Source organism: Rhopalosiphum maidis, chromosome 3 (assembly GCF_003676215.2).
Source record: "Rhopalosiphum maidis isolate BTI-1 chromosome 3, ASM367621v3, whole genome shotgun sequence".
Taxonomy (NCBI): domain Eukaryota; kingdom Metazoa; phylum Arthropoda; class Insecta; order Hemiptera; family Aphididae; genus Rhopalosiphum; species Rhopalosiphum maidis.
The window spans coordinates 71,759,109-71,784,627 of record NC_040879.1 but is presented as its reverse complement, the minus strand read 5'-3'; the positions used below and the strand labels follow the sequence as shown (position 1 = coordinate 71,784,627).

The following is a 25,519-nucleotide window of genomic DNA, read 5'->3' as shown; positions in this document are numbered from 1 at the left end:
ATCTATAGATTTTTCACAAAATAATTTACATATAAATAGTAAGTAATATAAATTTTTCGGTTAACCTAACTAAGTTATTCGTGCTCTTATTGTAGACCATATATTTTTTCCATCGGGACTATTCGTTGATTCTATTAGATTCTAGACGCTAGAGGTGTAGGCACCTCGAATAATGCGATGTTTCTTACCAGCGACGAGCCTAGCTAACCCGATATAAACTGCTTGTATTAGTATTACTAGATTTTCTTGTCCTGCAGCAGTCAAATGTTTGAATTTGCGATAACCATTGTCATTATAATAATGTGATTGTTACTGTACTGGACCAGCAAAAAATTTTATTTTAGATTCGTATTCAAGTACGTTATCCTACGTTGATCGAAAAAAAAAATTAAATCGGTAGCCGACCGGACCATGAACGGCCTAACCCTCCGCATACGATGATAATGGTCGCGTACGCATTTTTCTAACGAATGCGCGTAATACATTATATATATAGTATAATATTTATTGTACTATGTTCCAACAACCCCTTTTACTCTTTTTTTTTACACAGTTCTTCGCGAGTGATTTTATAATATCGTATATTATTATTATTATTATACAAACGATTTCGCGCACGTCGTTCCCTCGCACGCCTTGAATCGTACAATACGCGTATTGTATTATGCTATTATAGTGCGACATATTTAATAAACCACATATTTTATAGGTATATATATGTAGGTAGTTACTAGTTACACAAACATATACATAGTATTCCGCAAATAAAAGCGCAAGCAATTCGTGCGGCCATGGTAAAATCGATATGATTTTCCGACATAAAATATTAAATCAAAAATAACGCCATCGGCTATTCCTCTCCCTCTCTCTCTGTCGCTAGTAACAGATTACTGTCGTATTGCAGCTGCTACTGTGTTTCCACTACATAATATTGGCCGAGTTTTTATATTTTAGAAAAGTCTTCAACGTTACTATACTAAATACTATACTAATTTCACTGCGAGGTTACATACTTCGTAAAGTATAATGTCAATCTACAAAATATATTTTGAAAATTTTGGTTTTATTGACTGTATAATATTACATATTTGTATTCCTGTAGATGTACCTACGTTGTCGACCTGTAAATCAATCATTCATATACATAATTACATTAAAATATATTGGACATCACAGTATTGATATTTCGGTAAATATACATAATACATTATACACTTTACGAAAAGAAGAAGCAACCCGCAAAGATTTAATAGCATTTCTTTTTATAACATCTTCATTATTTTAAATGTTTTTCTTCTGTGCATATATTTTTATGTGCCATTTTTAATCGTGTACGGACATAATATGCAAATGTTTTTGATTTTTAACAGCTAAAGTTTTCGTTGCTCTACTCTGACCCAAACAGACACAGACACACAGACACAGACACACACACACACATACACACACACACATACACACAAAGTGAGGAGACGAGTCCACCTCGACGATGGCGTTTCCCCGCGCCGGGACTTTTGCATTTTATAGATTAAACCGACTGCGGCGTGTGTGCGTGCGCGTGGCCGAGGGTGGCGTCGCGCCCCTTCCCGTACATTATTAGCTGCCGCAGCAGCAGCCCTTCGCAGCGGTGCGCACAGCATCGGAGGCCCGGCAGAAGGACCACGACTCTCGGAGAACCCTCACGTCGGCCGTGGACCGCATACTGTACGAATCACATCCGATCGTCTGCTGTTAGTAAGTATAATAGTATGCCGATATTATACTATGCCTTTATTAAAACTATTATAAATCATCTTTTTCTTACGGAATTCCTGTGTTAAAATGTACGTATTATAATGCAACGATTATAGCCATAATATTATTATTCTATTCACATATGTATATCTATTTGAATATTTTATCAGTGATACTGCGCATCGTGGAAACTACATTACGGGCCTCTATATTACACACGCGTTAATATATATTATTATAATTAATATATATATATATATATATATTGTTGTTTGCTTTTCTTTGTTATGCGCACCTATTTATACGTAGTATGTTCCTCGTTCGCTCACTAAAATCACGCATTCGCACAACACGCGTGGTGTGTTTATACACGTAATGTAAACTTCCGTTTTTTGTAAATGTAAGGTATTCGTTTAAGACGAGTTAGTGCAGAGGAGCTTTGAGTAGATATCCGTATTGGGTTGTTATTACTACATAAAATATGTTTATTTCTTCCCGATTCAAACATCGTATATTATATTATATAAGTAACACTATTATTTAAACGGTCGTGTCCCGGTTTTTGTCTGGGAGATAAATATGTACGACAGTTTTTTTTCCGCGTTTCGTGTTTTCATAATATGTACATATTTTATTTTCGATTTTCACATCGTATATTTACAAAGCAGCAGCAGCCGCCGCCGCCGAGTTCCGGTCTCGTCCCCCACCGCGACACGTTCTCTACGCAACTCTCGCCCTTTGCCCACGCCCCGGACTCAGCAGCAGCATCAGCAGCCGTGATCAATACACGTCGGCCGCCGCACCGAGATTCGCAGCACCCTCCGCCACCACCACCACCACCCTGCTAGCTCCATTAATCGGGCGGCCTCCCTTCGGCCAAGGTCAGAGGTGCGTTCGCTTTACATCCCCCGACGTGTTCGAACGCCCCAATGCGCCGTTTCGTTTCCGGTGCAGACTTGTCGTAGTATAACATATTTATATAAGCTGGCTTACTTATGACGAATACATTTTTGTTCTCTTGCCATTCATACTAGGTTACTACTTATTTATAGACATAAACTATTATTATTATTATCGTTTTCCAGTAATTTACAGTTTGCTCATCGTCACTTGTCATGGTCCATGTGTAAGTCTCCGGTCACATCAGAAATGTAACGCATCCGTGATCTACCCTGTAGATCCGGGCTTTTGTAGAATAATCGATACGTTCAGAAGCTCGTCTCTACAGGTATCTTACGGATGGAAGTTTACCCCGACCCGCGGCGGCACCATACATCGAACGGATGGAAGCCACGACGCCTGATGATAGTATAGTACTTACCTATACAATATATTATATTATTAGTTAATTTTGAGCCTTAACCCGTCGTTGCATCCTCCGCTGACGTCAATGAACGAGTATGAAGGTTTTCGATGCACGTATGGTTTAGCTGTCGCGGCGTCTCCTCTGCGCTCGTCAGTCGTCACTCATCATCCGCTCGAAATTATAATACTTAATATTTTTACTCATTTGTTTTACATTTTGTATAATTTCTTCTATTTAAAATAAAATAAGTGTCAATATTCTATCCTTGTCGTGGCCGTGGATCAATCGGTTATTTATGGCTACTGTAGGTTATTAACATATTATTATAATACATATATGTACAGGTTCGTACAAACATAAATATTATGATACACCAATACACCATACATTATTGTATACTTGGTTAGGTTAGCTTAATATCTTTCGTGATTTAATAATGTTTTGTTACTTATTTTCTTATGGTTGTAGTTATATACCCATAGTCGTATATATATACATACGAGTTTGTCACAATTAAACATTATTGAATATTATTGTTATAGAAATGGTGACATTAATGTATAATCCATATACCATGGTGCTTCTATGTATATATAAATATATAATATATTATAACAATTAACAATAATTTTATTTTGTATAACATGACATTTATCTACAAAAATTGTTCATGTTTTGTGTTTTTATTTCATCATAATATTATTTAGTTATAGACATATAGACTAAAATCTAGAATAGGAAAATAAAAAAAATATATGTTCACACAGTGGCGTAAACTGGGGGTCGCACGGGGTCGCACTTGCAACCCCTGAAAATATCATAGGGTCGCAAGAGTATCTTTTTGCGACTCCAAAAAATTACGATTTCAATTATCAAAAAATTGAAATATCAATATAATAATAAACTAACTAATTTATATTTTGAGAACCAATGTTTAACGTTGTCTTGAAGCACTGGAATTATTATTATACTATATCCTTTCCACATTTATTTATAGTTTTGTTATTAATAATTTTCTATTATTATACCAATATGTATATTTATTGTGATCGGCCGACTCGAGTCTCAATGGTAGCTGATAATGAAAACGTGTTTCATAGTTTAAAATTACTATTTGTTTGTTTTATTCATGAATTTAATTTTTACACTTGTTATTTCTTATTCGTGATCGACTTAAAATTAAGTACTTACTACAGTGGACAAATTTCTTATAAAAGTATCGAAGTCAAAAGTAAGTGTCTATTTTTACTTTAAATTCATATAATTGTTTAGTCTTTAGTACACATATTTAGTATACATTAAGTTAAGAGTAGCCATTAAAATATATTACTGATTTATATTATATTAAAACTACAATTTTGATGAATAAAACAGTTTATTTTTGATCTGTAATTTAATTTTTATATTAATTATTAAGGTAATATTATATTATTGGGAAAATTAAATTTATTTTGCTATATATTTTTTTATTATTTTGATTCTAATAAATTGTTGTACCTGCTTATTAGAAAAATACTAATGCTGAGAAAAATGTTAACTTACCTGAAGAAAACCACCTTTCCCCAGAAAAAAGATCAAAAATGGTAAATACAGTTAATACTTAATTTCATATCATATCTTTAGTATTAATTTACAATTTATTGAAATTAAATTTATATTAATTTAATATCATTTAACATTTAAGGATATTTTGGTTAACAGTAAACACTTTACCTTAATAAATTTAAAGTGAAAATTCTGTAACTAGTTACCTACGTTAAATAAATAATAGTAAATGTATTGGTTATTTTGTGTAGTATAAAAGTGATAAATATGTATATAAATCATGTTTGTATTAATTTCATTGATCATTTTAGGATATTCTACCAAATACCAAGGACATAAATCAAATTCAGAATGCTATATCTAGCCATGTAGGTACATCAAAGTCAGATCAAACTACAAATACACTATTGGTAAATATAAAATATTGCATTCAATTTTAATCTTTAAACCAATGATAAAAGTTTTGAATTTTAAATAGTATGTACATGCAATCACAAAACATAAAACAAGTATTGAAATAATTATAATTTCAATTTGTAGAATTTTAAATGTTGTACAAAATAGTCAATATTCACTCATTTTTATACTCTTTAATAAATTGAATAATTGTATATGGTATTTGTTAAAATTTATTTTAATTTCAAGTATATATATTTATCTAGATAAGTGACAATCTTAATCGAGATCCTGGTCATAAGAATACAAATGCTTTAATTTTATTTTCAAGTGGGTTTGGACCGTATCAACCAAATAACATTATATTTCCACAGCATTTAGGAAGAAAATTTCGAACAGAGTGGTATACTTCTTTTCCTTGGATAGAATATAGTCCTAGCAGTAACTCTGCATATTGTTTTTACTGTCGTGTTTTTCCATCTAAAACATCAGATCCAACTTTTGTTAGTGTTGGATTCAAGCAATGGTCAAAAGCTAGTTTCAAGTCTTTTCCTTAGCATGAAAAATCATTTGGACACAAAGAAGCTAGTGCCAAATTAGCTGGTTATAAAAATTCTAAGAAATCTGGGAGTATAATTAGCAAAGTTAATACACACCATCAGCAGATAGTAGCTGATAATCGAGCCTATTTAAAATGTATTTTAGACAGTTTACTTTTTTGTGCTCGTCAAGGAATAGCTATCAGAGGTCATAGAGTAGACGAAGACTCTTCAAACAAAGGAAACTTTCTAGAACTATTAACACTTCGTGCTAAAGATAATGATATTATTCAACGATATTTTATTGAAAAAGAAAAGACATTTCGTTATGTCAGTGGTGATTACACAAATACATTTCTTGAGTATTTAGCTAATATTGTTATTGAAAATATAATTGATAATGTAATAGCTGCGGGTATTTTCAGTATAATAGTTGACGAAACTCAAGATTTGTCTCGACATGAACAAGTCGCAATTATTATAAGATACGCAACAAAAGATTTATCTCCAGCAGAAGTTTTTCTTGGTTTTTATAAAACAGAAAATACAGATGGAGAAACACTTTCAATGTTAATAAAATCAACTCTTGTATCTCATGGTTTAAAAATAGAAAACTTGAGAGGGCAGTGTTACGACGGTGCAGCGTCAATGAGAGGGTCGTATAAAGGGGTACAAGCAAGAATTAAAGAAGAAAATCATTTAGCAATGTACATTCACTGTAATGCACATATTTTAAATGTATGCCTTATAGATTTGGCTAAACAAGTATCTTATGTAAGAAATGTATTTGGAACATTAAATACATTACATAATTTTATTGGTGCATCATCCAAGAGGCATGCGATTTTTGAAAAAATGTATTCAGTTTTAAATATAAGTACATGTGAAGGACCTAAAACTTTAAAAAGTCTCAGTGATACTAGGTGGAGTTGCCGACTAGATGCCCTCAAGGCGGTTTTATTCAATTTTCAAACTGTGGTTAGTACTTTAGAAGATATTTCGGAAAATGATGCTGTTTATGGATCTGATGCTAATGCATTACTAAAGTCAATAAATACTTTTGAATTTTTATTTTGTATATACTTTCTTAAAAAGATACTGTTGTTAACTAATATTTTATCAAAGTATTTACAATCAAGTTCAATAATTTATAGTAATGTACAGTCAATGGCAAAAGAAACAATACAAGAATTATGCAATATGCGGTGTGAAGAAAGTTTTAATAACACTTGGAATGAAGTAGACATTTTAAGAAAACAATATAATGTTTCTTCTCCTATACTTCCCAGAAAGCAAAAAATACCAGCTAAACTTGGCGGTGGATTGAAGGAGGTTGAAAATACTACCATAAATAAACATTATAAAATAAATATATATTTTGCTGTTCTGGATAATATTATAAATGACATGAGTGAAAGGTTTGAAGAAAATAATTTATATATTTTAAACTGTATGCAAGATATACTCTTAAATGATACTCCAAATAATAATTCTTTTAAAGAAATAAATAAAATGTATGGTTTTGATGAGGATAATCTTAAAGCAGAAACAAAAATTTTAAATAGGATGTATAAAGCTGTACATAATCAAAGTAATGTGCAATCAAAAATCAATTTCATTGCATCAGAAAATTATAAAGCTGGATTTCCAACATTAACAAGTTTGATACAATTATTTATTACTATACCAACTAACTCCGCATCATGCGAAAGAAGTTTTTCTTGTTTACGTAGGTTAAAAACATATTTAAGAACCACAATGGGACAATCAAGATTAAACAGTCTTGGAATCTTGCAAATTGAACGTGAAAGATCATCTCTTATAGATAAAGATTTAGTAATAGAAAAATTCAGTGCTGCCGCAGAATGTAGAGGCCGCCGATTACTACTGCAGTAAATGATATTATTCCCTCAGTAAAAAACCAACTAATATTTTAAATCTACCTATAATGTATATATATATATTATATTGTATTAGGTATTATATTACACAAAAAATATAAATGGCAGCTGTTATTAAAATATAAATTTTATAAAATAAAAAAATTGTTTTTTTTTAATGTACTCATATATTGTTTAAGAAAATTATAAATATTTTATTGACAGTAAGTAATTATATACCCTATTTATAGCGTATATTCATAATACTAATTGCCAATAGATACAATATGTGTTTAAGGTTAAAATAGTTTTGTTGAATTTATGTACTTGTAATGTTAAATCTAGAATAAAATAAAATATTTTAGGGGGGTGTGGGGGGCAAAGCCCCCCACAAGTCTGTCTAACCTAGAAACTGATTGCAACCCTAACAATTTAGCCCAATTTACGCCACTGTGTTCACATAATATATAAACCAGTAAGTAATAAGTTAAAATATTGTGTATTGCCTTAAATAGTTCTAAACATATTTTTAGTAATACAAGTTTGAAGTTTTTAACATTTTTAATTTTTATGTATATTCATTTATTTTATTTTTAAATAAATTTTGTTTTAACTTTTCAGTACAATAAATAATTAAACTTTATTTTTGCATACACAATTAATTATTTATTTGTAACAATAATTTTATTTTGAACCATTATTTTTGGAAAAATATCAAATAATAATAAAAATCAGAAATATGTACAAAACTCTTATTATATAACTATATTGTGTTATTTTTAATAGTTTTGTTTATTTATATTTAATAAATATATAGTATTTACAAATTATAATTTGTGTTCGATACCTATACTTTTTGAGTTAAGTAATAGATTTATATAAATTTGCGTATAATTTTTTATAAATCATATTCAGTCATATTATTATGGCAACAACTCATTCTCTCTATATCGAATCCTATAAGGCTGTAAACAACAATTAGACTTGTTTTTAACTAACTATGTTTTTTTACTTGGATTCAAGTATTGATCTTATCATACTACAGTATAGCCTATAGGCAGTTGCAAGTCAATTAACGTAAGGTATGTATACATTTCGTATTAAACTTATATTTTATATACAATTATATGGTATGATATACTACACTTTATAAGTGTAAGGAAGAAACTCCCTGGACTAAAGTCATATTATCTAATATATAGTATTAGCCATTTTTAGTTATATTAACTTTAATTTTACTTATTTTATTATTTTTACATTATTACAATAACATATATAATTATTTCCACCATGTGCCAATTGTCTTATCCCCTTAGCATTAATCGACGTATTAATTGATTTGTTATTTAAAAAACCTGAGGTATTATATGTAGTTAGTTGTTTTTATTGTGGTCAAGGCATAATAATCCACATACAAACAAAGCGTTCATATTTTTTTATACTATTAATATTTACGATTAATTATTTGTCAGTAAATTACGTATTAACTTTAGTAAGTATGCCAAGTATGTTATGTCTTATTTAAACAAACCTAATAGTTTAATTACACTTGATCTATATAGAATTAATTTATTAATAATTAAACTAATTTTTATCAATAATATAGCTGGTATACACTATATTACTATAAAGTTAAACAAAATGATAATTATAATATATATATATATTTATTATTTAAACCGTACAATAAATGTTGGACGGTGGCGTTTATTTTAACGTACACTTTCGTAGTACAGGTATATGTATCAATAATTCACATTGTAACTTAAATCTTTGCATAACTTTTTTCACACATTTTTTAAAATTAATATTCTTGACTTTTTGTAGTTTTTTGTGCAAGTATCGGAACAAAATATTAAAAATATGATACACAGATTGGAAGTTAGACTATAAAGCATAATTGAAAATTTAAAGAACTAAACTTACTATATAAGTTAATACCTAAGTACAAAAATTTCAAATTTAAAAACGATTACAATCCGGAAAATCATATGAATACAGTACTCCTCGCAGTTATATTTTATTTCAGCGTATATTTTCTAGGTATACAAATATTTATCAACCCGATATTACAGTCTTATACATTTTTATAATCTTTAATCTAACCTAACCAGTTGGTCAAGCTGAGAACTCGAGTAAACAATTTACAATATTTGTTTACAAACAAGAACTATTTCAGTATTTCACATCATTCGATTTTAAGGAGCATTATATAGGCAACTTATTTGTTATTTTTAATTTTCCGTAACAAAATAATACTTGTGGTCATCGTACAAATTCGTAGACTTGAGTCAGTTAATTTTAAATTAAACTTTATAAGCCGTGTTCTTATTTTGGATCTGCGTTATGTCCCATAATACTTTTGTTATTATTTGTACATTCGCCACTTGTAAAATCATCCCACGAAAAATATTATGTAGCTATCAAGGAGTATCTATGCACCGGCGTAACTAGGGGGGGTCTAGAGGGGGCTTAGTCCTTTGTATTTGTATTAAGCCCCCCTATGAGGTTTTACTTTTTAGCCTCTAATTAGCCTTCAAATTATTTTTAACTTTGGTTTTCTAAGAACTCTAGCTCTTGTAACTATGGTAGATAATACAGGGTCCGGCAAAAAACCTCCCATATTTCAAGAGGTAGTTGCAAATAAACAAACAAACAAATAGCAAAAATTCTTTTATTTTTTTCTAATAAATATTATGCCACTTTTAATTATTTATTTTATTTTATTTATTTATTTCTTAACCTGGTATCCTCCATTGTTAACACATTCATGAAGCCTTTCCCGATAGTTTTCCATAACTCTTCGTGTCATTGCTGGTGTAATGGAGGCCAATGCCTGGTTATTGGCTCCTTAAGTGCTTGTAGGGATGCGGGGCGATGATCGTACACTGTGCCTTTAAATATCCTCAAAAAACGTAATCACAGCTCACAGGGTTATCACGTTAAAAATTTTAAATTTAGAATTTTTTTTTAAAATCAAGTTTTATTTTCGTTATTTTTTTTGTTTTTTTTTGTTCCTTGCCATTACATCTACTAAAAATGGCAATTATACCACTATCCATCGATACTCTCTTCGCTGTTGTACGTTGTACCACCACCACAACTCACACAGCGCTATTTCTAAATAAGAGAGATTTTTTTGCCGGACCTTGTAATCTGTAAATGGAATCTGTATAAAATTTATGTGATCTTGAATAGCTGCGATCGATTATAAATTATTCACAACACGTATAATTAATATTATTATATGTTATGATTAGAATACGGATTTGAATGGAAATAGCATTTCTTATGATAAAATATATAATTTTTAATTTATACAAAACTACATTTATATTAATATATTATAGTTATAACAATCTTATCTAACTTATCTATAGGTAACTCATAAAAATATAGTGGAAATGAATAATAAACGACTGTTAATTAAACGCAAAAATATTTTATATATTTGAAGTCTTAAAGAAAGTCCCCCTGCATTAAAACCAAAAATATAAAACAATATTAACTGTAGTATTATTGAATTTTGTTTTAAGTATATTATTATAATATTTATCAACGTTAAATTATTATCTAAAAAGTCTTATTTATCGATAAATATTATCAATTTGATAAATACCATTTATTTTTAAAAAAAATGTAACAATGTAAATATACGATATATCTAATTTTATTACGTATGTCAATATACCCGAGGTATGTACGTTTCGTACAAATAATAATTGGCATTAACAAAATCTTTGTTTGCCAAGTGGGGAACTCACTAAAACTTATTTTCATCAATATAATATAATATATATTAGTTTTAGTAAATATTAAAATGTATTCAAATGATCAAATATATAATTATTTAGATTCGATGTTTAACAATAAATCGTTCAAGGTTTATTGATACGTTTATTCTATATCACAGAGTTTTAGCAATATTTTATGTAATTCTGTACAAAGTACGATGTATTAAATAAATACACATTAGATATACGTACAATGGTACAATTATCGAACAAATAAAAATGGTTTTATTTTCAGACTAAAATGAATAAGTTATAACTAATTAAGTTCAGTCAGTTGTCAGTGGAGTCAGTGGAAGTAGCAGAAGTCAGTGGTCAAACATTTTATCAGAACGTCTGAAGTATTGGTAAATTGTTATTTATTATTTTAAATATATACAAAAATAGCGGTTATCACTACAAAGCTATAATTTATGGTATTTAAAGCTATGTTGTTAAATATAATAAACCAGTAAATACTAAATTCTTAATAGATACGGCCGATACGGGATCAAAATCAAGAAAAGTTTATAGTTAATAATAATGAAGATTTGAAGACTTCTGATTATGTATTTAGCCTAATTTGGTCAAATAGGTCAATTTCCTATATATTTATAAATTAGTGACGATGAGTTTAACCATATGATACTTCACGTTTCCAAAATACAATACTTCTATCTATTTATGTATTTTTGAATTAATAATCGAACGAAGGTAAGGGTATGAAGATAAGGTTATATTATCGATTTAATCAAACATTTAATATAGATAATTTTTTGAATTTATTCAACATTAAACATCATTTTTTCGTAATAGTCTTCCGCTAGGATTGTTTTTCATTGAATTCAAATTTTAAACATTTATACAGATTATAATAATCTACCATTTACTCTATGACAAATGACAATGTAGTACGCCCATACTGCCTATAGTATTCATTTATTTATTTTAACAGAATAATGGGTCGAGCTACTTGTACCGAGCATACTTGTACAGGGGCCCATGAAGGCTTATCTAACAAATGTCTTTCTTAATATTGATTTGATATTTATACAGACCTTGGTAAAGAAAGATTAAAAAATATACTCTATGGACTATGATGTATCTTTTAATCTACAGTTTATAAAATTATTTACTTTTGTGGATGATAACAAATTACTTGGTAAAATTAAATTAGTAAACGATTCGTATGTACTTATTGAAAATAATATAAAATATGCAGTTGAAGAGTGGTGTTTAGAAAATGATATGCACTTAATACTTAAACTAATCTAAATGTTATATCATTTAATTTTATTGTATAAAATATCAATAGTGTATCCCATATTCCCATCCCTATATAGTATATACAATATCAGACTTTGAATAAGGTACCGGTCGCTACGACATTACTCATATTAAGGATTTTGGTGTCATATTTGAATCTAATTTAACTGTTTACATACACATTTCTACAATTTTCAATAAAGCTGCAAGACACTTAGGCTTAATTATATGATTATAATCTTAAGGTAGCAGTTATTAAACCTCTTTTAAAGGGTGGAGATAGTAAGAATATTAACAATTATCGGCCAATATCCCTGCTAATAAATTTTTTCAAAATCCTAGAAAAAATAATTTAAGTAAGGTTAATTACTTTTCTGAAAAATAATAAGCTTTTATTTAAAAATCAGTATCGATTTAGACCTGGTATTTGTACAGAGGACGCTCTTTACAGTACAACTCAGTTTTTATATAAAGAATTAGATTGTGACAATAAAATAATAGCGATTTTCTTGGACTTGGCAAAGGCATTTGATACAGTCAATCATAAAATTCTACTACAGTTACTACCTAGTTTTGGAATAAAAAATGTTAGTTTCAATTGGTTTAAGAGTTACTTAATAAATAGAAAACAAATGGTAAAAATAAATAATGTTGGTCAAGAAAGTTCTATTAATTATGGAATTCCGCAAAGTAGTGTATTGGAGCCTATTTTGTTTATATTTCATATTAACTCCGTCTGTGATATTAATATTGATGGCTTGGTCGTTACTTTTGCAGATGATACTTGTCTACTTTTTTCGGAAAAATCGTGGAATGGAGTTCATGATAAAGCTACGTTTGGTTTAAATAAAGTTTATATATGTCTATGTAATATAAATCTAACTTTAAATGAAGATAAAACTATGTTTTGTCCTTTTCTATTAATAGGATTTCAACTAATACAAATGGTAACTCAATAACCATACATAGATGCCTTAATATAAATCCTTACAACATACATAGGTACTTGTAAAGTAATAAATGAAGTTTCTCTAATAAGATATTTAGGTATTGTTTTTGATAAACATTTAAAATGGAATTTACATACACATAATTTATTAGGAAAGCTACGTACAATAACTTACAAATTTATAAAGCTTAAAAATTTAATACTTACACAAACAATTCGTATAATATATTTTGCTTTGTATCAGTCGATTTATCAATATGGGTTACTAATATGGGGTGGACTAGATGATTGTATTTTAAAACAGTTACAAGTAAATCAAAAAAAAAAATAGTAAGAATATGTTTGAATAAGTATGCTCTTGAAGAGTCGACTAGTCGAAACTATAGGGATTTGGGTGTTCTACCAATAAAGTCCCTCTATAAAAAAATAGCAATTTTGTTTATATTTAAACGATTAATAAAGGGAAAAAAGAACACATTTTTTGAAAATAATAGAGAAAATATGGTTTATAATATTCTCGTCAAATATGCCAAAAAATCTTTTGGTCAATCATTGTGGACTACTTAGGGCCTACGTACTTTAACTTAATACCATATGAGTTTAAAAAAAACATCCATCAGCATCAAAATAGTGTTAAAAAATGTGTTTATAAGTATTTATTCTTAGAATTAGTTTAATTTATTATTTTATTATGAACATATTACTAGATAGTTACATTCAAGTAATTTAACTTAATAATGTCAGAATAATATTTTGTATTTTGTATTATTTTTATTATGAATCTTACTTTTAAATTTTAAAAACTAAATCTATTATTTTTATTGTAATTTTGATTTTTCTTTAATTTAATTTTATAATTGTATTTAAATAACTAACTAAACTGTACACTATTTATTTATTTATATAATTGTACATTTTTATTATTTTTGATCTTTTTTAGTATAACATTGTTACACTCTCTATCTCTAACTCGAGTTATGCTTAAAATAAATAGATAATCAAGTATTGTAATTATGAAATTGTGTATAGTAATTTTAAATTTTTATTGATAAAAAAAAATAAAAAAAATTAAAAATTAACCCTGATAGTTTTATACGCATGACGTACAACTTTGATTACAGAAATAATTATATAGTAATAATCTTCAAATCTTACGCGTAACTGACGTCACGGTGATCGAGTATTTGAGCGACATATGTTCTCAGTGAAAGGCACTTTCTTATTTCGAAGTACTGCAACGGTCAGAGAAGTGTTGCACATCGCTTCGCTGTACATGTAGATAATATTTGTATTGTATATATATATGTATACACTTATTATCAAAGACTGCACACTGTTTGCTTATCAGTTATTTTATTATTATACAAAAATAAATAATAATATAAATATTAAATTACATATAATTGAATAATTGCCCCGATTTAGAAATCTATTAGTAAATTAAAAAGGGTTCGAACGACAACGATCAACGATGATCGGCAGAAGTGGCGGTGGTCAGCTTCGATCGGTTATACATAGTGCGTGTTAGACGAGACAGTAGTATTCTTTAATTTATGGTCGTGCTGCGCCACGGTCATTCGTGCTAAAAACTTGCTCGTAATTCATATGAAAACCCCACGTGCCATTGCTATTAATTGGCTATCGAAATTTTTTTATTTACGAGGTTAGTGTTCACGCAGTCCGTAGTTTTGTACTCGGTAGTTAGTTGGTAATTTTATGCGTCGCACAATTATTCCGGCGTAGTGACGGTAATAATAAGTGTTTTAGTAGTACTTACCTATTGTGAAGAGGTTGGTGTATGGATATTTTTACAGATCCGTTAGCTATGATTTCTGATCCTCCTAAGACCCGAGACTGGTGGCCGGATCTGGAAGACTTAAAACTGTCGAACACAGCTGTAGTTGTACTGAACACAAGTATCGAAAATCCACCAAAGCTGGTGCGGCATCTGTGGAATAATTGTGAGTGTTCTGTCACTGCAATCACGTCCAATATAACTAAATTTTATTTTTATCTTTATTTCTAGCTTGGCTCCGAGTGACTGTTGATGGCGGCACCAACAAATGGCACAGTTTCGTCAAACAAAATTCATTTGATGACTTAAAATTCCCTGACCTTATAACTGGAGATCTGGATTCGGCCAACCCTGCTGTCGTTGAGCAGTTTGTATCCATGGGCTCAACAATCATTCCCACACCTAACCAGGATGAAACAGACTTCACCAAAGCACTTAAAGAGGTTAAGAAATACTCAGAAAGTAATTATACATAAACTTATGAGCTACTTGTAATAGTCTCATGATAATCAAAATTGATTTTTTTTTTTTAGAAAATTGTAAATCAATAGATTCTATTATCGTTATGGTAAACATGTGCCATAGGGTCGATCATTTCTTATCAAATTTAAACACTTTGTACAAGTCTAAGACTAAAGACCATTATTTCGATGAAGATATATATCTTCTGGGAAGAAATTCATTGACCTGGTTGCTCCAGGCCGGCACACATCGTATCCATGTTCCTCAGCTCCTCAGGTTTCATCCTGAGAACAATTATGTAGGCTTTTTTCCAATGGGTTCGGCATGCAACGAATGTACAACTACAGGACTCAAATGGAATTTAAGTAAGTTGCTTTTTTTTTTAGCTAGATATGTATTATTAAATCATTTCCAATTTTTATTACTAAATTATTGGTATATTTGATTTATTATTATTTTAGAGTAATAGTTGCTTTACCTTTTATTTAGCTATTATAAATTATCTTGCACTTGGTTTTGTAAATAAAATTAATGGTGGTAAAGTAATCAATATACTGTGTAATACATTTTTATATCTTAAAATCTTATTAATCAATTTGCCAAAATGTTATAAAATATTTATATTTTTTAATTGTTGATTGATCATCTGATTATATATATTATGTGTTAAGACAATTTTAAATTCACAGATATTAGCTTTCTTTTAGACAATTTAATTTATTTTATATACTAGTATTTATAGATCTAAAACCATTAGAGCATTATTATATAAAAATATTAATAGGTACAATAAAAAGAAGTTTTAACTATAATAATATTATAAGTAATGTTTAGATCAAATAAAACTTTTAACAAATGTTATATATATTATAATTAGGGCTCAGAAGTTGATGAATTTTGCATTTTTTTTTTTTTTGAACTTTGTAGACTATGCTCTCCTGGCCACAAATGTGTTTCATTAGCATGTGAATTTGTTCAACTAATTTTTATTTTGCATTTTTTGGTGTTTTTTATATCATTTTTAGGTAATTTTCCCATATTTTTAGTCGTTTTTACTGATTTCACATTAGTTCACTTCTTATTGTTTCTTGTCGATTGCCATTATGCCGATAACTTACTTAAAACTTTGAAATTACCACGGATTAAGATTAGTAACTATCCAATTTTATGTTACTGATTACAGTCGTTGTTGTCGTGATGTAATGAATATTATTGTACCTAAACTTTATTATTTTTTTGTAATATTTTCGAAATGCCGAAAATTAAAATTTCGGTTAATGCTCATCTACTTCTACTATATTTTTAATTTTTTTATTTAATTTTTAAGGACATTTTTTGTCATTTTTGTCATACTTTGAGTAATTCGTAAGCTTTGATAAATGTATATAGAATTTTATAGTAAAATATAGTACAATTTAAAAAAAAATTTATTTTTCATTATTTGCATATATTTTTTAGGTCAATTTTTAATGTTTTCAAGGTCATCAACTTCTGAGCCTTAATTATAGTTGTATAACAAGAGAGTTCCATAAATATTTATCATAGAGTAGATTAGGTTTATCAACATTAATATATTTAGTAAGTTTATGGGTTATAGGTATATAGATTTTATTTATTATAACTAAATAAATTGTAATAATTAAATGGTCTTTTTTCATTATTTATTTTTTTTTTTTATAGAATTATACATGTCTGGATAATTCACAATTTAATAATAATTAATGGATTTTTACTGGTTTACTTAATCAAATACTGGGTGTTGAATTCTTAATAGATTTTTAAATTATTATTAAAACTTTTACTTATTCAATTTATTCTAACATTAACTTTTTCTTTTGTAGCATTATAATAATCATATGGTCTTAAAATGAGAAGAAATATTATTAGGAAATGTCTATGGTCTCAAACGGTAAAATAATTAGACTATAATTCTTGTTACTCTAAAAATTAATTATGTACCATCATTTTTTATAATTTTTTTTATATTTTTTTATTAATTATTCAAAACAATTTTTAGAGAAATGGGCAGTTGTTTACACTTTTATAAAAGTAATTAATTAATTACATTAATTGATTTAATAATACTTTGTGAAACAATGTATAATTTTGTAGCTTAACGCATAAAAATAAAATATGCTTCAAAATCAATATAAACTATTTACTATTTAAATATTTTTATTTTGAACTTGTGACTTAAATTTTGTATTGGTTAAAAAATGTATGATTGCTTACTAAATTCGATAATATAGATTTTTTTAAATTAAAACCAGGCCCGGATTAACAATTACAGTGCTTGTAGGCTGTGAAAACTTTGGTGCCCTTATTTTACTAGTTTACCTTATACATTTTTCAATCAATGTATAAACATTGAAACAACTCTGATTATTCAGCTTGAATAGGTAGTAAAATAAAAGTTTTAACTTATTGAATATATATAAATAAAAAGTAAAACAATAAAAATATAATGGTTTATTTTATTTTAAATATGTGTATAATAAATTTAAATTAAACAATAGTACAACAACTTAATAATTTTAGTTTTGGATACAATCTAATCAATCAGTATTATAAACTCTTGTACTTAATTTAGATAATAAATATTCAATATTTTGTATCAAATAAAATATAGACGATGTCCCTAAATTTGTGGCCAATCATGAATCTGTAGGTTGTACACTATCTACCGTTTATACCTAGCTTATATCCGGGCCTGATAAAAAATTATGTATAGTTTTTTATTTTTATCAAATAGTTATACAATTTTTAGTTGTGATAAGTAGTAATTCTAGTTAGATGGAATACAAATAAATATTATTTCTTATGAAGAAAAAAGAGGGCTTTTTTCAATATTTATGTTGATAGCTTTTTTTAATGATTGTAGTTAGTCTATTTAATATCACCGTAGACACGAAAATGAGATTTGTTTATTATGCACCAAATGACAGTTTTTTAGTAGTGGTTCTTACAACAGAAAAATGTTAATTTTCAATGCTATATAGAATTTTAAGGACATAGTTAAAAGACTAGGTCTAGCTAGTGAATAGTTGGTTAGCGCTTATTTTTTCATGTCTGCAAATACAACATTTAATGGTAGAAATGTTACCATCTATTCATGTAAAATTTCAATAACGGTGCAAATTAATGATAGGCCGCTGAGGACAGGTCTCATTTTTTGTGTCAGTAATTATATAACTAATTTATAAAAGGCTCTGCATGAACAACACTGGTTGCTTTTATTTGGAAATTGTTCGATATGACTTATTTTTCATTGTACTGTCTGTGAACGAACTATATTTTCTATACAATTTTTTTACATAAAGATTTTAGTCTTAGTATTCATTTTAGGTGGAAAACTTATGGAAATGGGAGGACTTACTAGTAGTAGTAATACATTCAATGGAGAACCAATCGTCACAATCACCAATAGTTCTCCACTATTGTGGACAATGACTATGGGGTATGAAGAAAGTTTCTAAATCAAGAAGAACTCTGTTAGATTGGTATATTTTATTTAAAACTAAAATTTTTCCCTTCCTATTGCCTGATCACTTGTTTTTTACCTGTACAATAATTATTGTGTATTTTATGATCTGTACTGTCAGTGTGACTACAATAAAATTTACTACATACCATTGTAATTGTCCAATGTATCTGTACGCTTAATTTTTATAAAGTAATATTATAGAAGTTTGTTATATGTTTTTAGAATATATATGTTGTTAGGGCCTTAAGGGTTGTTATGTTTAAAATAGTCTATGCAATAATGTATTTAATTGTTTTTTCAATCAAATATATTTATACACATGTATTTGTGATGATGTTCCATTTTTATTGTAAGCATTTGATAAATTTTTTATGTTAAGATAGATAATCAGTGAGTAAAACAACACAATATAATATTAAATCAATTTTCAATTTAATTTCAAAAATTAGAAATTGGTACTTTAACTTGACCCTTTTATACATTTTTATCTTTGCATTTAAATATAGTATCTTGAGTTACTTTTTATATTAGTAATACAATTATCTTCTCACTAAATTTATTATTCAATATTTAAATTTTTTTTTTAAAAACATTTTGCAAATCCATTGTATAACAAATACTCGAAGAGATATGAAAAGTTAAAAAAAAAAACCAAATAGTTTCATGACATAATCACATTAAAGTTGTTCAATACATATAATGCTAATTTGTACATTATATTCAATTATATTTTTAAAATTTCATTAAGAATTATATATTTTATTGTTTAGATAATACTGTAATCTAAATTATTGGAATATAAAGTTATGTTATTTTTACATTTTAAATACTTTAGAGAATAATTATGTAATTCCAATACGATACCCTCATGTTAGATGAGTAAATTACTGCAGTGACACGTGATTGTTATTTTACTACTTTAGTTTAAAGAAAGTTTTCAGTTTAAACACTAAAAAGCTGATTTTGCTCATACTATAAAAACTTAAATCTATGTTAATATTATAAAAAAATAACAAAATTTTATTTTAATGTTGTAAAATTATCCTGTAAATTGAATAAATATGTATCAAGTTCCTTTTGATCAAACATACTGTAACATAAAAATATGATTTAACATTAAATAATAAGTAGATATTATTTTGTAGAAAGTATAAATTTATCTACCAATTTAAATTAGTTCCAATAATATTGTAGCTTTACTTATTTATTTAATATATCTAGACCATGATGAATTTAATATTTTAATCTATTATGTGGGGTTGTTTTTTTATACATTCTACATTTCAGTAGCATCAAAAAGGGATTTTGTCCACAAATATTGAGTAATGTTTATTATTATATACAATGACACTTTTTCTTATCAAAGCCAATAATTTAATCAGTTTGAAAAATTAAAATAATTACTGTACAAAATTATTTATTTAATTATTGATATTTAACAGAAACTGCTCATTCTTGAATAGTGACCAAGTATTTATTTTACATTTTTATATGACTTATCCATACCTCAAGCTTTGCAATTAAGTATTATTTCTTTTTTAATAAAATATAGTTATGAAAATAATTATTAATAATTCCTATTATAGTTAATTACTATAATCAATTAAAATATACGATAATTATATCTATAATTTAAAATTTAAATTAATATATCTGAAGAGAAGAAATTGAAACTGACTAAGACATTCAAACAAATATACAATAAATTGTTTCTGAGAACTGTATTACCTACTTAAATATTTAATTGTTCCCATTCCATATTATTACTAATTATGATAATTGTTTATGAATTTATGATTTATCCTTATAATTATTTCATTGACACGGTTTTTTATTTTTAATTATTATTTATTAGTATATTTTGGTTGTTAAAGTTCTGATTAAAAAAGCTTAAAAACTATATTATTTTTTGTATTGTTAGTGGTTCATAATAGTAATTATAAGTAATTGATAGGTCAATATTGATTTTTGAAATTGAACCAAACCATAAAATTTTTTAATAAAGTCAAATCGACTTAAACCTTCATATTTTTACTGAACCAAACTTAGAAAAATGTTCAGTAATTATTTTCACTTTTTTTCAATATTTTTGGCATATGTTTTTTATTTAAACTATTTATTTATCATATATTTTTCTATTTAATGTGGTTATATCTTATATCATGAAATAAATATAATTTAAGACCATAGTCATAACACTTATAAGTTATCTTAGAATACTGTGTACAACCATTTTATCATGGTAACAACTACCGTCTACCTTTACTTGTTACCTATTATAATAGTGTAAATATTGAAAACTGGAAATAACTATAATAGTGTAATAATAGTAAATAGTGACCCACGATTAATTAATTAATTATGTAGTGACCTATCTCCCATCGGTTGTTATCATTAATATGATAATATAATATTTCCAAGTTGGATTGATTAATCAATCAACCATAGACCATATTATACACAGATATGTATAATAAACTAGATTGCTAACTGCTGCATCCTATCAATGTGTTTAGTTGAAGCAGACAGCAGCCATTTAATTCGAGGCCTATGGGCTTTATCACGGCCTTAGATTTGTTTGATAAGGAAGCCGATAAAAAAAATAAATAATTAAATTATAAAACAAATTTTTATTGCACGTTATTTTTCTTATTTAAACAAATTTTGTATCTAAATATCAATAACAATTTTTAACATAGTTTATTCAGATAGGTTAACAATTTTTACATGTTATAAAATAAAATGGTTTTACTGAGTTTCTGTCGTTTACTAGCAGTTTTCATAATCGAGGATGTTATTATTTTACTGTAAGAATATAATCTCACGTTAAGATAGGTTCTGGTTACTTTGTTTATAATATCGATTTTGTGAGGTCTTGCCAATAAATCTGTTGAATTCCAGCAAGCATCACATTTTGGAAATAGCGTGGTGTCTGTCGCCAGTGAGTTTTGGACATTTATCATAATTTTTAAATCCATATTTTTAATAAACATTTGTTTTTTATCCACCATAATGGTTTTAAATAATGTTTCTGTCAATTTAACAATTTTGTATACCCCATAAGAAGCATACTTCAAACCGCCTCTGTTTTTCATAATTGTAAAATATTTTGGTGTGGTATTATTTTGATAAACGTGATCATTTTCAATGTATGGATCTGTAATAGCTTCAATACAACCATCACATTTCAAAGTTGGGATTAGTTTTTTAACAATATATCCACTTATGTAATATAATATATTTTCAATAGTGATGCTATTAAAATCTAATTTATTGTACTGTTCTGCTAACAATGAAATATCAAATTCATTTTCTAAATTTTGTTCTGGTGCTTTATATTTCCATTTGATTGAAAAAAGAGAATCTTCATGAGGTGACATCAGTGTACAGTTTCCTGAGCTAAGTCTTATTGAAGTGTGCAATAAAGTACTTTTTAGAGCATGTTTGAATTGCAAACAGGTAGGATTATTATTATGACCCAATCGACCTCTCATAAATCCAAAAAAAATTTCTATTGCATCTTGGCTTAATTTGTATGTCAGAATAAATTTAAAATGTTGATTTATTAACAAATCCTTTGCTATAGCTATAGTAGATTTTATGGATGCAGCAAAACCTAATATGAATGTTTTTCTTTTACTTTTCCACAGATCTTGCCCAGTAGCTGTCTTCAGTGAATACAAATAGTCAATATTATTTTTCATTTTTGTTTCTAAGTATTGAATATTTTGTTTATTAATTGGTTGTTTAAAGCCTTTTGCATATGGGTTTCTGGAATTCAAGAAATCAAAAATCTCATCTACAACCCTGATGAATCTTATTGTTGCATCACAATTTTCAAAATCTTTTGAGGTCTTGGATAGAAATTGTAGAGAGTCTGCGACGGAACTGCTAAGTGTTTGAACTGCTAACTTTACCTTCATACTATTGCTTTTCCAATTTATATGTGAAGAGTTTATCTTGTTTGCCAATTTAAAGCCCATGTCGTTTTGCAGTTCAAATAATTTATGAATATATCTCCATTCAATAAGACTGTTGTTTGAATCTTTAAATACTCCTAGTGTTCCCAAAGCATTCCTAGCTAATTTAACATTATGGCATGCATCAGGTGTGAAATAAACATTAGCTTTAGTTGAAGTTATCGAAAAATCAGACTTGATAAAATCAAAAGGTTGGTCTAGATCACATCCTAGAGTTTTAAAAGTTGAAGAATTAGCATATGCTCCATCACAGGTGACTGCCACAACATTAATCCCAAATTTATCACATTGGGTAATAGCAATCCTAATTAATTGAGCTTGTACATTTGATTTAATTTTATCTACAAACCAATACCCAATTGGCCATTTCCATTTTTGTTTTAAGCTAGACAACATAAAAACTAAAACCTCCGTTGACTCTTTTTCACAGTCTTCAACTGTCAAACTATTACCATAGTCACAATAACCAACAAACCTTAAAAAATTTTAATTTATAAATTTATATCTAGTTATAATATATTCAACTATGAATAATATTTTCTAATAATACATACATATGACTAACTTTATCCCACTGAACTGATTTTTTAATACTCATGGAGTCTAATATCAAACAACAAAATTTGTCTTCTTTGGGAAATTTACCTATTTCTAATAGGACATCTTGTAAAATACCAGTTTCAGCATTTATATTTGATACCCAATTTCGTATAGCACTTGGATTAGGCAAAGAAATTGAAGTCCTTTAAATTACAATTTATTTTTCAAAATTACAATTTCTGTAACTCAAATATATAATTGTTTCAGTTATTGAGGATATATACCTACCTAACATAGTTATATGCTTTTGGAGAATAAAAATAAAGTGTAGTTGCAAACTTTTTTACTTCTTCGCTGTATCGCCTTGCAGTAGGAGCCACATTACCATTATTTATAATATCTTTTAAAAAAACCTCAGTAAAATTTTTTTCAATTATATTAGTAGTTTCTCTATCAGTACAGGATCCAATAGTAGACATCAATTGCTGATAAGAATAATTTTTATTAATAAAAATTACAATATAGTTTATTAATATATAAATATACAGTTAAGTTTCACTCATCCGGTAATCAGTCATCACTAATCACTAGAGGCATTTCACATATTATAATAACTTATTAAGTGTGTACTAAGACTAAGCCAATCTTTCTCAGTTAGCATTTACGTAAATACCTCAAGTGAATTTATTTTTGTGTTCTGCCTTCTAACCGTTTGTTGTAAAAGTTTAATTCGCTTTTTGAGGTTGGCTTTTTTTGGTGTATCAAACAATTTTTTTTTAAATTTTCTTTTAAGTGTTGGTGTATATGTAGGGGTATGAGGTGACTGGCTGGAATCTGCAACAAATTTAATACATGACAAAGCATTATTGTATATAAATTAAAATTGTTAACATATTTAACTTACTAGGTCCAATAAAAGTCAGATCGACAACTTCATAATTACACCCAGCATTTTCAACACCAGAATCAATAGGTAAATTAGGAGAAGTAGTTATTATATTAATTATATTTGATGAAGAAGAAACTGTAGATAAAAATGTAATTTACTTAATATAGGTAAGTAGTAGTAATAGGTAAGTAGTACAAATACAACATTGAATGTAAAGAAGAATTTAATTTTACCTGAAGAACTATAATTGTGATCAAATTTGTTGCTGCTTAAACATTTTATTGCTTTTTTGGAACAATCGAAATTGGATGGTATAGCTGTATTTTTTAATATAAGTTTTTCGGGGGCTTCAACAAATTCACTTTTATTAAAATGGAGACTGCATAAGCGTGAAAATTTTGTTGGAATGAAGTTATCTCTTTGGATAGAGTGCACCCATTTTTGTCTCCTTAACTCATCGATTGGAAATCTATAATTAAAAACAAAATATCAAACACATTATTAAAAGTGTATTTCAGTAGAGCTAATTATTTTTGATAACTTTTTTGTAAAGTATTTAGTTACCTAAATAATTTTGTAGTTGAACCAACAACCCCGTCCTTGCTACTGCATCCATCAGCACAGCACTTATATGGCATAATTGGAAAAATAGCATAAAAATATTAAGTCTCAAAACAATATACCTATTGCAAAAAACAGAACACAACAATACTGTCAACAGTGTCAACTACTCAGTTTTGAGTTTTCACAGTAGTACAGTACACAAGTCAACAGACAACAACAACAATTGATAAGGCAAAATCTACATCGGCCTCGATTAAAATGGCGGATAATAACTTCGCATATTATCATCAGTTAGCAATCTAGTTTATTATACATATCTGTGATATTATAAGGTCTATGCAATCAACCCATCTTGGTGATTTTCATCTTTCAGTGATAATAAAAAATATCAGCATAGAATACAAAAAATACAAATACCAG

General features: G+C 27.6%; 4 protein-coding genes across 6 annotated transcripts; 3 read left to right on the top strand and 1 right to left on the bottom strand.

The window, feature by feature from the left end:
• Nucleotides 1–1,652: 1,652 nt before the first annotated feature.
• Nucleotides 1,653–5,557, top strand: LOC113556912. Its single transcript, XM_026962135.1, has 5 exons — nucleotides 1,653–1,734; nucleotides 2,820–4,271; nucleotides 4,549–4,623; nucleotides 4,897–4,995; nucleotides 5,248–5,557. Exons 3-5 carry the CDS (start codon nucleotides 4,621–4,623, stop codon nucleotides 5,536–5,538), a joined length of 393 nt encoding a protein of 130 aa, XP_026817936.1. The 5' UTR covers nucleotides 1,653–1,734; nucleotides 2,820–4,271; nucleotides 4,549–4,620; the 3' UTR covers nucleotides 5,539–5,557.
• Nucleotides 5,540–6,763, top strand: LOC113558291 (zinc finger MYM-type protein 1-like). The gene is made up of 3 exons (XM_026963764.1): nucleotides 5,540–5,565; nucleotides 5,691–6,566; nucleotides 6,685–6,763. The coding sequence occupies exons 1-3, from the start codon at nucleotides 5,540–5,542 to the stop codon at nucleotides 6,761–6,763; spliced, it is 981 nt and encodes a 326-aa protein (XP_026819565.1).
• Nucleotides 6,764–11,461: 4,698 nt separating this feature from the next.
• LOC113556475 (thiamin pyrophosphokinase 1-like) lies at nucleotides 11,462–19,427 on the top strand. 3 transcript variants are annotated; one of them, XM_026961437.1, is made up of 5 exons: nucleotides 11,462–11,538; nucleotides 15,200–15,346; nucleotides 15,412–15,642; nucleotides 15,714–16,007; nucleotides 18,988–19,427. In XM_026961437.1, the coding sequence occupies exons 2-5, from the start codon at nucleotides 15,211–15,213 to the stop codon at nucleotides 19,116–19,118; spliced, it is 792 nt and encodes a 263-aa protein (XP_026817238.1). In that variant the 5' UTR covers nucleotides 11,462–11,538; nucleotides 15,200–15,210; the 3' UTR covers nucleotides 19,119–19,427. The 3 variants fall into 3 exon arrangements, with proteins under 3 accessions (XP_026817238.1, XP_026817236.1, XP_026817237.1); XM_026961435.1 differs by lacking the exon at nucleotides 11,462–11,538 and adding an exon at nucleotides 14,754–15,048; XM_026961436.1 differs by lacking the exon at nucleotides 11,462–11,538 and adding an exon at nucleotides 14,755–15,133 and having other exon boundaries at nucleotides 18,988–19,426.
• A 4,701-nt stretch (nucleotides 19,428–24,128) lies between these two features.
• LOC113556234 (THAP domain-containing protein 2-like) lies at nucleotides 24,129–25,417 on the bottom strand. Its single transcript, XM_026961059.1, has 4 exons — nucleotides 25,100–25,417; nucleotides 24,769–25,004; nucleotides 24,551–24,670; nucleotides 24,129–24,480 (listed from the first exon to the last, which is right to left on the bottom strand). The coding sequence occupies exons 1-4, from the start codon at nucleotides 25,171–25,173 to the stop codon at nucleotides 24,308–24,310; spliced, it is 603 nt and encodes a 200-aa protein (XP_026816860.1). The 5' UTR covers nucleotides 25,174–25,417; the 3' UTR covers nucleotides 24,129–24,307.
• Between the last annotated feature and the right edge of the window lie 102 nt (nucleotides 25,418–25,519).

Coding starts and splice junctions, on each gene's coding strand:
- LOC113556475 (XM_026961435.1), top strand. CDS start 14,991: ATGAAAACCCCACGTGCCATTGCTATTAATTGGCTATCGAAATTTTTT. Junction 15,049..15,199: donor GAAATTTTTTTATTTACGAG/GTTAGTGTTCAC, acceptor ATATTTTTACAG/ATCCGTTAGCTATGATTTCT. Junction 15,347..15,411: donor GCGGCATCTGTGGAATAATT/GTGAGTGTTCTG, acceptor CTTTATTTCTAG/CTTGGCTCCGAGTGACTGTT.
- LOC113556234 (XM_026961059.1), bottom strand. CDS start 25,173: ATGCCATATAAGTGCTGTGCTGATGGATGCAGTAGCAAGGACGGGGTT. Junction 24,671..24,768: donor TCACAATTATAGTTCTTCAG/GTAAAATTAAAT, acceptor TTTTATCTACAG/TTTCTTCTTCATCAAATATA. Junction 24,481..24,550: donor TCTGACTTTTATTGGACCTA/GTAAGTTAAATA, acceptor AATTTGTTGCAG/ATTCCAGCCAGTCACCTCAT.
- LOC113556912 (XM_026962135.1), top strand. Junction 4,996..5,247: donor AAACTACAAATACACTATTG/GTAAATATAAAA, acceptor ATATTTATCTAG/ATAAGTGACAATCTTAATCG.
- LOC113558291 (XM_026963764.1), top strand. CDS start 5,540: ATGAAAAATCATTTGGACACAAAGAA. Junction 5,566..5,690: donor AATCATTTGGACACAAAGAA/GCTAGTGCCAAA, acceptor TATTTTAGACAG/TTTACTTTTTTGTGCTCGTC. Junction 6,567..6,684: donor GATGCTAATGCATTACTAAA/GTCAATAAATAC, acceptor AGTAATGTACAG/TCAATGGCAAAAGAAACAAT.